The sequence below is a fragment of the Rana temporaria genome, chromosome 7 (genome assembly GCF_905171775.1).
Source record: "Rana temporaria chromosome 7, aRanTem1.1, whole genome shotgun sequence".
NCBI lineage: Eukaryota > Metazoa > Chordata > Amphibia > Anura > Ranidae > Rana > Rana temporaria.
The window spans coordinates 204793016-204805136 of record NC_053495.1 but is presented as its reverse complement, the minus strand read 5'-3'; the positions used below and the strand labels follow the sequence as shown (position 1 = coordinate 204805136).

At 51.2% G+C, this 12121-nt stretch overlaps 1 protein-coding gene across 1 annotated transcript in view; it reads right to left on the bottom strand.

The window, feature by feature from the left end:
• CFAP57 (cilia and flagella associated protein 57) overlaps positions 1-12120 on the bottom strand; it is a 90605-nt gene extending 78485 nt beyond the window's left edge. Inside the window, exons 1-5 of the mRNA XM_040360866.1 lie at positions 12014-12120; positions 10291-10474; positions 5004-5320; positions 3850-4133; positions 1351-1510 (exon numbers count right to left, since the gene is read on the bottom strand). Coding sequence (XP_040216800.1) covers positions 1351-1510; positions 3850-4133; positions 5004-5320; positions 10291-10447 — 918 coding nt within the window. The 5' untranslated portion in view covers positions 10448-10474; positions 12014-12120. The remainder of the gene's footprint in view (positions 1-1350; positions 1511-3849; positions 4134-5003; positions 5321-10290; positions 10475-12013) is intronic.
• Position 12121: the final 1 nt, after the last annotated feature.

Genomic DNA, 12121 nt, shown 5'->3' with positions numbered 1-12121 from the left:
GCGCGACTTTCAAGGCAACTTCAGTGCGACTTCAGAGCGACTTGGAGCAACTTACAACGCGACTTAAAGTTGCCTCCAGGACAGGTGACTTTGGCTGTGGCCAATCGCAGAATAATCAGCTCTGAGGGAGGGAGGGGTTTGCCTGAGTAAACTATTTTCTCTTCTTGTAAAGTTGCTTCAGTGATCCGACTTTGGAGGCGACTTCCATTGAAATCTATTAGCTAGATTCACGTAGCGTTACGCCGGCGTATCAGTAGATATGCCGACGTAACTCGGAATCGACGCCGTCCTGAATTTAAGCGTATTCTGGAAACCAGATACGCTTAAATTAGGCTAAGATACGAGCGGCGTAAGTCTCCTACGCCGTCGTATCTTAGGGTGCAATATTTAGGCTGGCCGCTAGGTGGCGCTTCCGTTGAGTTTGGCGTATAATAAGTAATTGCCTAGATATGCCGATTCACGAACGTACGTGCGCCCGTCGCAGTAAAGATACGCCGTTTCCGTAAGAGTTACGCCGCGTAAAGATAAAGCTGCCCCCTAGGTGGCCTAGTCAATGTTAAGTATGGCCGTCGTTCCCGCGTCGAAATGTAAATTTTTTTACGTTGTTTGCGTAAGTCGTCCGTGAATCGGGCTGGACGTAATTTACGTTCACGTCGAAACCAATACGTCCTTGCGGCGTACTTTGGAGCAATGCACACTGGGATATGTACACGGACGGCGCATGCGTCGTTCGTAAAAAACGTCAATCACGAGTAATTTACATAAAACACGCCCCCCCATCCTCATTTGAATTAGGCGCGCTTACGCCGGCCCCATTTACGCTACGCCGCCGTAAGTTAGGAGGCAAGTGCTTTGTGAATACAGTACTTGCCTCACTTACTTACGGCGGCATATCGTAAATACGATACGCTACGCCGCCTTAAAGATGCGGCGCCCTACCTGAATCTAGCTATATGGGTACAAGTCGCCTAGAATCTCCTTAAAGTAGTGCAGGAACCTTTTCTGAAGTCGAAGAGACATTAAAATGGCTCTCATTCACTTCAATGGAATTTCTCATGTCGGGCGACTTGGGGCGACACAAGTCGGATCCCAAGTCGCGGCAGTGTGAACCGGCACTTACCTGCTCTGTGCAGGGGTTTTGCACAGAGAGGCCCTGATTCTGTTCTTTTCGTGTTCCCTGCTGGTGCTCCTGACTCCTCCCCCTCGAGCAGTGCCCCCAGAGAAAGCCGCTTGCCCTGGGGCCACCGCTGCACGCTCGCTCCCAAGTCGCTGCTCTATGAATCCATAAGACGCGTCTTTTTTCAGCCTTTACAACCTCTTTTAGCTCCACTATAATGAATTAGGACTTACTCTGATGTCGCGGCCTCTTTTGTAAAGTTCTCGGTCCTCTACTTTCTCATACATGCAGACTCTGCCAGGACCCCCAGAACACAGGAAACCTTTGGAGTAGGCCAAAATTGCATTAATATGCACGGGAGGCGAGCTGCTGCTGTCCATCGCTGAGAAGACGCTGTGGAAGGACGGAGACAGCTTCTAAACATTTCTGAATAAAATACGTCCATTTACTAAACCAACGGTTGGATGGCTCATGTACAAATCAGAGGCTGGTTAGACCAGCTAAGGAGACCGCAGTCATTTCCAGCATTCGGAGAACACGTGCACCTACACACAACAACCTAGCTGAAAATACCCAACTCCTGGCAATCCATAAGAGAAGTTCAGTTTAGACTTACCAACGTTGTTCAAGGGTCCTGAAATATAGGACTGCTCCCTTTTTATTCTAGCGCTTGAACCCCTTGCGATGCCCCTACGAGCCGATCCGAACATCTCGGGAATCCCTTATGCAGCCCACGAATATAAACGTAATCTCTTCGCAGAGGACGCCCTTCTGACCCTGACCAACCCCCTAACCACTCTGCCCAATCTACAGCGGACTCTATCACAGTTCTCATCGATCCCGGGCTTAAGACGGTTGCCCTTAATGTCACTTTAACACCAGACCTGGTTACTCGCCCACAGACCCACTTTCCCTTCCGATGGGCTTCCTCATTCCTCTGTTGTAGGCACAGACAGGTCCATGCAGATCTGTAGTCTACATCAGCAAGAGTCTCTCATTGGCTCAGTCTTCAGGCTAAATACACACAGCACACAGGTCCAGTCCCTTCACACCAGCCCTCAGTGGTGCTAGGGACAAGCCACCAAGGATCAGGACCCTGATGACTGAAGACCAAGGGCCAGATTCACGTAGGATATACGACGGCGTATCTCCAGATATACGCCGTCGTATCTCTGAGGCCCCGTACACACGACCAAACATGTATGCTGAAACTGGTCCGCGGACCAGTTTCAGCATACATGTTCGGTCGTGTGTGGGCGCGAGCGGGCAGAATTCCAGCAAACATTTGCCCGCCGGGCCTTTTCCCAGCGGGCAAATATTCCTGGACTTGTTTTAAAACCGTCCGCTGGAATCCTGCCCGCTCGGACATGTATGGTCGTCAGTACAGACCTACCGTACATGTCTGAGCGCCCGCCGTCCCTCGCATGCGTCGAATGACTTTGACGCATGCGTGGAAGCATTTAAAAGGCAGGCCCGCCCACGTCACCGCGTCATCGTCGCGGCGCGGACACGCCCCGCTTATTGTTTACGCGCGGACTTCTGTACGATGGTTAGTACAGCCATCGTACAGAAGTCCCCGGGCAGACATGTACGGTGAAAACGGTCCGACGGACCGGTTTCATCGTACATGTTTGCCCGTGTGTACCCGGCCTGAGTGTGAGGCGTCGTATCCTGGCGCCTGATTCAAAGAATCAGATACGTCAGAATTTCTCTAAGATACGACCAGCGTAAGTCTCTTACGCCGTCTTATCTTAACTGCATTTTTTCGCTGGCCGCTAGGGGCGTGCACACTGATTTGAGCCTAGAATATGTAAATCAGCTAGATACGCCTATTCACGAACGTACGCCCGGCTGTCGCAGTACAGATATGCCGTTTACGTAAGGCTTTTTCCGGCCTAAAGTTACCCCTGCTATATGAGGCGCAGCCAATGTTAAGTATGGACGTCGGGAGCGCGTCGAATTTTACGTCGATTACGTCGTTTGCGTAAGTCGTTCGCGAATAGGGCTGTGCGTAATTTACGTTCACGTCGAAAGCATTGACTTTTTGTGGGTTAATTTGGAGCATGTGCACTGGGATACTTTCACGGACGGCGCATGCGTTCGGAAAAAGCGTCATTTACGTGGGGTCACAATAAATTAACATAAAACACGCCCACATCTTCCACATTTGAATTAGGCGGGCTTACGCCGGCCTATTTACGCTACGCCGCCGCAACTTTGCTTTGTGAATACTGCACTTGCATGTCAAAGTTGCGGAGGCGTAGCGTAAATAGGATACGTTACGCCCGCACTAAAATACATGCTCCCTACGTGAATCTACCCCTAAGTGTGCAGGACAAGGTTTGCAGTATACCAGGACTGGTGAGTGGATTCAGCTGTGCACAAAAGTAATTTGCTGCATGCAGTTTTAAAGAGACGGTAATAAGTGCACCACCAAACAGAAGGGCCCCAACGTTAGCTGGCTTAAGTTTGTAAATTAAATTCCAAGCACTATACAAATAATGCTCAGGGGTACCCCGCGTAGGAGAGCCTAGGTCTAGGGGTATACATACAGAATGCACTTTGGGACTCTTGTTCAGCTGTTGCAGAGTCATTGTGAGATTGTTTAAACTTTGGTCACTAAAGGGGTTAAAGGAAATCTGTAAACAGCAGACAAGGGATTTCCCCATTGATTTTAATTATTATTTGTGAGAAGTCTGCTGAGGTACTTGTATTAAACTTCTTTCATTTACCGGCCTTCTTCGGACGCTGCGCTCCGTCTGTCGGACTGTGGAACACCTCTTCCTGCAATGTTCTGCTCCCATCGCAGATCCCCGGATTCCCACAGACAGAGCTTTCCCGTGTCTGTGCCGCAGATGACACGATCCTCGGACAGCCACGCGTGACACAGGAATTTCTGGGCATCTACCTTCTGGAAGTTCGTCTGTCTCAGGTTTCCTTCGATATAGCGGAATTGTTTGAAAACGCCGTTACCCGTGACGCAGATCTGTGTGTTGTCATACGGGTTGAAGCTCACCTGTAGCAGACAGACAGGAGGAAATCGTGTCAGTTTGTTAAGCTGCCGTATTTTTTTTCATGCTTATTAACCACTTAAGGACCGAGCCTCTTTCTGAGATTTGGTGTTTATAAGTTAACTAGAAAATTACTTAGAACCCCCAAACATTATATATTTTTTTTCTAACACCCTAGAGAATAAAAACAGAGGCCCAGATTCAAGTAGAATTGCGAGATATTTGCGGGGGAGCAAGGCAATGATTTTGCCCTGCGCCCCCGCAAATATTTTGTGCTGCCCTCGATTCACGGAGCAGTAGCTCCGTGAATCGCGAGGGCGCGCCGGCAAATTTGCCCGGCGTAAGCGCGCGCAAGTTAAATGATCCCGCCGGGGGCGGGAATCATTTAAATTAGGCGCGCTCCCGCGCCGAGCGTACAGCGCATGCTCCGCCGGGAAACTTTCCCGACGTGCATTGCGGCAAATGACGTCGCAAGGACGTCATTTGCTTCTAAGTGAACGTGAATGGCGTCCAGCGCCATTCACGTTTCACTTACGCAAACGCCGTGAAATTCAAATTTCACGGCGCGGGAAGGCCGGCTATACTTTAGCATTGGCTGCCCCTACTATTAGAAGGGGCAGCCTTGCGCTAAAAGTAGCCATACGGAAACTCCGTACCTGGCTTGCGCGGGGCTTGAATCTGGGCCAGAGTCTTCAGTTGGTGGGTCTCAGATTGGCTGACCTGTGATGGACAAGGCAACCAAGCCAGAGCACCTCCCCCATGAGCTGTGAATGGCTTCAGCACCATAGATTGTATGTTCTGCCCTTCTGCCTACCCATTGGCCCGGCCCCCGCTCACACAGCATTCATGTCCTGCCTGTACAGCCCTGATATTACCTGGAAAATGGGGCTATTTTGGCTGTCCGCCCTCACAGAGGCCATGACTTTCTGCTTCTCCCACATCCAGAAGACGATCTGCCATTCGGGAGACCCCGAAAGAGCCACCAGGTACTTGGAGTCTGGGGAGAAGGCGATGCTGACGAACTCCTGGCACATGATGTCCGGTGCGCTCAACACTTTGCGCTTCTTGAATGGCATGGAGGCCAGGTCATAGATGGTGATGGTGGCCTTGTCTGGGCCCTTCTCGGACATGGCAAGGTATCGGCGGTTCGGGCTGATGGCCAGCGCCTGCATGCCCTGACTCTTCTCCGAGCCTGTGGGTGTAAGGAATGCCAGAGGATAATAATATATATGAACAAGGAACAGCAGGAACTAAAGCTGGGTCAGAGAAGGACTTTAGTCTTCCATCTACTTCAATTCCTATTAATGTGGAACAGTTAGAGGGTTGAAGCAACCATTTATTACTGACAGAGGAGCCTGCAATGGTCCAGGTTTTGTCCGAAGTTTTACCCAATTAAAATCCTTGTCTACAGAGAGTATGACGCCCAATATGTTCACTCTTCTTGTTTTGATAACACTACTCCAACCCAAGAACATTAACATATTTCCAACTTCGGGAAAATGAACTTCAGTTCACCCCACTCTATGTGTTAAATGTCTTCATAGGCGTGCGCAGGGAGTGTGCCAGGTGTGCCTGGGCACACCCCAATCATCCCATGCAGTGCAGATTCCCCCTGGTGATATTTCACCAAAGCCCCTCCAATGGGGCTCCTTAAAGGGCCTTGTAAAAAATGATATGAAAATAAAATAATAAAAATAAAAAAACACTGACACGATCTACTGACACCAACCACTGCCCTACAGCCATCATCCACTGCTCTACTGACACCGCCCACTGCTCTACTGACACCGCCCACTGCTCTACTGACACCGCCCACTGCTCTACTGACACCGTCCACTGCTCTACTGACACCGCCCACTGCTCTACTGACACCGCCCACTGCTCTACTGACACCATCCACTCCTCTACTGACACCGTCCACTGCCCTACTGACACCATCTACTGCTCTACTGCCACCGTCCACTGCCCTACTGACACCGTCCACTGCCCTACTGACACCGTCCACTGCTCTACGGACACCGTCCACTGCCCTACTGACACCATCCACTGCCCTACTGACACCGTCCACTGCCCTACTGACACCGTCCACTGCCCTACTGACACCGTCCACTGCCCTACTGACACCGTCCACTGCCCTACTGACACCGTCCACTGCCCTACTGACACCGTCCACTGCCCTACTGACACCGCCCACTGCTCTACTGACACCACCCACTGCCCTACTGACACAGCCCACTGCTCTACTGACACCGCCCACTGCTCTACTGACACCATCCACTGCCCTATTGACACCGTCCACTGCCCTACTGCCACCGTCCACTGCTCTACTGACACCGTCCTCTACCCTACTGATACCATCCACTGCCCTACTGCCACCGTCCACTGCTCTACTGACACCGTCCTCTACCCTACTGATACCATCCACTGCCCTATTGACATTGTCCACTGCTCTACTGACACCGTCCACTGCTCTACTGACACCGTCCACTGCCCTATTGACATTGTCCACTGCTCTACTGACATCATCCACTGCTCTACTGACACCGTCCACTGCTCTACTGACACCGTCCACTGCTCTACTGATACCATCCACTGCCCTATTGACATTGTCCACGGCTCTACTGACACCGTCCACTGCTCTACTGACACCGTCCACTGCCCTATTGACATTGTCCACTGCTCTACTGACACCATCCACTGCTCTACTGACACCGTCCACTGCTCTACTGACACCGTCCTCTGCCCTACTGACACCATCCACTGCTCTACTGACACCGTCCACTGCCCTACTGACACCGTCCTCTGCTCTACTGACACCGTCCACTGCCCTACTGACACCGTCCACTGCCCTACTGACACCATCCACTGCCCTACTGACACCGTCCTCTGCTCTACTGACACCGTCCACTGCTCTACTGACACCGTCCACTGCACTACTGACACCGTCCACTGCCCTACTGACACCATCCACTGCCCTACTGACACCGTCCTCTGCTCTACTGACACCGTCCACTGCACTACTGACACCGTCCACTGCTCTACTGACACCGTCCACTGCTCTACTGACACCGTCTACTGCCCTACTGACACCGTCCACTGCTCTACTGACACCGTCCACTGCTCTACTGACACTATCCACTGCCCTACTGACACCGTCCACTGCTCTACTGACACCGTCTACTGCCCTACTGACACCATCCACTGCCCTACTGATACCGTCCTCTGCTCTACTGACACCGTCCACTGCCCTACTGACACCGTCCACTGCTCTACTGACACCGTCCTCTGCCCTACTGACACCGTCCACTGCTCTACTGACACCGTCCACTGCTCTGACACTGTCCACTGCCCTACTGACACCGTCCACTGCCCTACTGACACCATCCACTGCCCTACTGACACCGTCCACTGCTCTACTGACACCGTCTACTGCCCTACTGACACCATCCACTGCCCTACTGATACCGTCCTCTGCTCTACTGACACCGTCCACTGCCCTACTGACACCGTCCACTGCTCTACTGACACCGTCCTCTGCCCTACTGACACCGTCCTCTGCTCTACTGACACCGTCCACTGCTCTACTGACACCGTCCACTGCACTACTGACACCGTCCACTGCTCTACTGACACCGTCCACTGCTCTACTGACACCGTCTACTGCCCTACTGACACCGTCCACTGCTCTACTGACACCGTCCACTGCTCTACTGACACTATCCACTGCCCTACTGACACCGTCCACTGCTCTACTGACACCGTCTACTGCCCTACTGACACCATCCACTGCCCTACTGACACCGTCCTCTGCTCTACTGACACCGTCCTCTGCCCTACTGACACCGTCCACTGCCCTACTGACACCGTCCACTGCTCTACTGACACCGTCCTCTACCCTACTGATACCATCCACTGCCCTATTGACATTGTCCACTGCTCTACTGACACCGTCCACTGCTCTACTGACACCGTCCACTGCCCTATTGACATTGTCCACTGCTCTACTGACATCATCCACTGCTCTACTGACACCGTCCACTGCTCTACTGACACCGTCCACTGCTCTACTGATACCATCCACTGCCCTATTGACATTGTCCACGGCTCTACTGACACCGTCCACTGCTCTACTGACACCGTCCACTGCCCTATTGACATTGTCCACTGCTCTACTGACACCATCCACTGCTCTACTGACACCGTCCACTGCTCTACTGACACCGTCCTCTGCCCTACTGACACCATCCACTGCTCTACTGACACCGTCCACTGCCCTACTGACACCGTCCTCTGCTCTACTGACACCGTCCACTGCCCTACTGACACCGTCCACTGCCCTACTGACACCATCCACTGCCCTACTGACACCGTCCTCTGCTCTACTGACACCGTCCACTGCTCTACTGACACCGTCCACTGCACTACTGACACCGTCCACTGCCCTACTGACACCATCCACTGCCCTACTGACACCGTCCTCTGCTCTACTGACACCGTCCACTGCTCTACTGACACCGTCCACTACTCTACTGACACCGTCCTCTGCACTACTGACACCGTCCACTGCTCTACTGACACCGTCCACTGCTCTACTGACACCGTCTACTGCCCTACTGACACCGTCCACTGCTCTACTGACACCGTCCACTGCTCTACTGACACTATCCACTGCCCTACTGACACCGTCCACTGCTCTACTGACACCGTCTACTGCCCTACTGACACCATCCACTGCCCTACTGATACCGTCCTCTGCTCTACTGACACCGTCCACTGCCCTACTGACACCGTCCACTGCTCTACTGACACCGTCCTCTGCCCTACTGACACCGTCCACTGCTCTACTGACACCGTCCACTGCTCTGACACTGTCCACTGCCCTACTGACACCGTCCACTGCCCTACTGACACCATCCACTGCCCTACTGACACCGTCCACTGCTCTACTGACACCGTCTACTGCCCTACTGACACCATCCACTGCCCTACTGATACCGTCCTCTGCTCTACTGACACCGTCCACTGCCCTACTGACACCGTCCACTGCTCTACTGACACCGTCCTCTGCCCTACTGACACCGTCCTCTGCTCTACTGACACCGTCCACTGCTCTACTGACACCGTCCACTGCACTACTGACACCGTCCACTGCTCTACTGACACCGTCCACTGCTCTACTGACACCGTCTACTGCCCTACTGACACCGTCCACTGCTCTACTGACACCGTCCACTGCTCTACTGACACTATCCACTGCCCTACTGACACCGTCCACTGCTCTACTGACACCGTCTACTGCCCTACTGACACCATCCACTGCCCTACTGATACCGTCCTCTGCCCTACTGACACCGTCCACTGCCCTACTGACACCACCCACTGCCCTACTGACACCATCCACTGCCCTACTGACACCGTCCACTGCCCTACTGACACCACCCACTGCCCTACTGACACCATCCACTGCCCTACTGATACCGTCCTCTGCCCTACTGACACCGTCCACTGCCCTACTGACACCACCCACTGCCCTACTGACACCATCCACTGCCCTACTGACACCATCCACTGCTCTACTGACACCGTCCACTGCTCTGACACTGTCTATGTTTTAATACATTTTAAAATGTTTTTTACATTTATTTAAAAGAGTGTGTGTATATATTATGCACACATACACATGCAGATAGTTACATAGTGGGTAAGGTTGAATAAAGACAACAGTTCAACCTGCGTAGGTGTATCAGTGTCTATAATTATTCCCCATATCCCTGTATGTTGTGTTCTTTAAGATGCACATCCAAGATTCTTTTAAAAATGTCAATACTTCCGGCTGACACCACCAATTGTGGAAGACAGATCCACATCCTTACCGCCGTGACAATGACATGTGGATTTTCTCCATTATGAAATAGCATAGTATAATTTTCTAGTGACTAGATTACTATTAATATTGAATGAAGTTGTTCGGCTGTCAGACAATTTCTCTGAGTGTTCATCTGACTGCAGCTTCATAGAGAATACATCTAGGCCCTGATGAAGAGGGATGACCCCTGAAACGTGTTGGGTGGTAACTCTCCCGATCTGGACAGCTTGGCACGCTCATTAATAAAGAGGAAAGATCAGTCTCCTATTGGTGGATGGATCTCTCTGGGATCTTACCCGGAATGAACTTCTGCCATTTCTGGTCCACATTGTATTTGATACAATTGTTCCCGGAGGGGAAGATGATGGTCTGCTCATCGAAGTAACAGATGTTATTGATGACGTGAGAGCGCAGGCCGAAGGTATAGTGTGACTGAGCAACGATCGCCGACATGGCGCACCAACCGACCAATCACTGGATCTGTGAATGAGACAACATCACACTTCTATCAACAGGAAACGTCTCCACCCCCCACCCTGTGATTGGAGAGACTCCCCCCCCCCCACTTCCTGTCCAGGTGAAAGAGGAAATCTCTGAGATGGGGACACAGCTAGATATATCCCTTACCTGGAGATTATATATAGGTAATGTAGGTGGAGGTTATATACAGGTAGGCAGAGGGTAGTAGGTGGAGGTCATATACAGGTAGGTGGATGGTATATACAGGTAGGTGGAGGGTATATACAGGTAGGTGGGGGGTATATACAGGTAGGTGGAGGTTATATACAGGTAGGTGGAGGTTATATACAGGTAGGTGGGGGGTATATACAGGTAGGTGGGGGTTATATACAGGTAGGTGGAGGGTATATACAGGTAGGTGGAGGTTATATACAGGTAGGTGGGGGTTATATACAGGTAGGTGGAGATTATATACAGGTAGTGGAGGGTATATACAGGTAGGTGGGGGTTATATATAGGTAGGTGGAGGTTATAAACAGGTAGGTGGGGGTTATACACAGGTAGGTGGAGGGTATATACAGGTATGTGGAGATTATATACAGGTAGGTGGAGGGTATATACAGGTAGGTGGGGGTTATATACAGGTAGGTGGAGGGTATATACAGGTAGGTGGAGGGTATATACAGGTAGGTGGAGGTTATATACAGGTAGGTGGGGGTTATATACAGGTAGGTGGAGGGTATATACAGGTAGGTGGAGATTATATACAGGTAGGTGGAGGGTATATACAGGTAGGCGGAGGGTATATACAGGTAGGTGGAGATTATATATAGGTAATGTAGGTGGAGGGTATATACAGGTAGGTGGAGGGTATATACAGGTAGGTGGAGATTATATACAGGTAGGTGAAGATTATATACAGGTAGGTGGAGATTATATACAGGTAGGTGAAGATTATATACAGGTAGGTGGAGATTATATACAGGTAGGTGAAGGTTATATACAGGTAGGTGGAGGTTATATACAGGTAGGTGGAGGGTATAGACAGGTAGGTGGAGGGTATAGACAGGTAGGTGGAGATTATATACAGGTAGGTGGAGGTTATATACAGGTAGGTGGAGGTTATATACAGGTAGGTGGAGGGTATAGACAGGTAGGTGGAGGGTATAGACAGGTAGGTGGAGATTATATACAGGTAGGTGGAGGTTATATACAGGTAGGTGGAGATTATATACAGGTAGGTGGAGATTATATACAGGTAGGTGGAGGTTATATACAGGTAGGTGGAGGTTATATACAGGTAGGTGGAGGTTATATACAGGTAAGTATTATACACAGGTGGGAAGTATGTACTGGTAGATTATATGTTATATACAGGTAGGGGGGGTAGGCAGAGGTTGATAGAAGTGGGTAGGTGTTACATATACAGGTCGGTATTATACACACAGGTAAGTAGGAGTAAGTAGAGGTATGTGGATGACATATACAGGTAGGTAAGTAGAGGTAGGTAGGTGATAAGTAGAGGTAGGTGGGTGGATTCGGTGGATATCAGACACTCACACGGACTCGGTGCGGCTCTTCTGTCCCGTTCTCCGGTTACCATGGAGACGAGACGCTGACACCGCGGAGCATGCTGGGAGGAAAACAATTGGTAGAGGGAGGATCGCC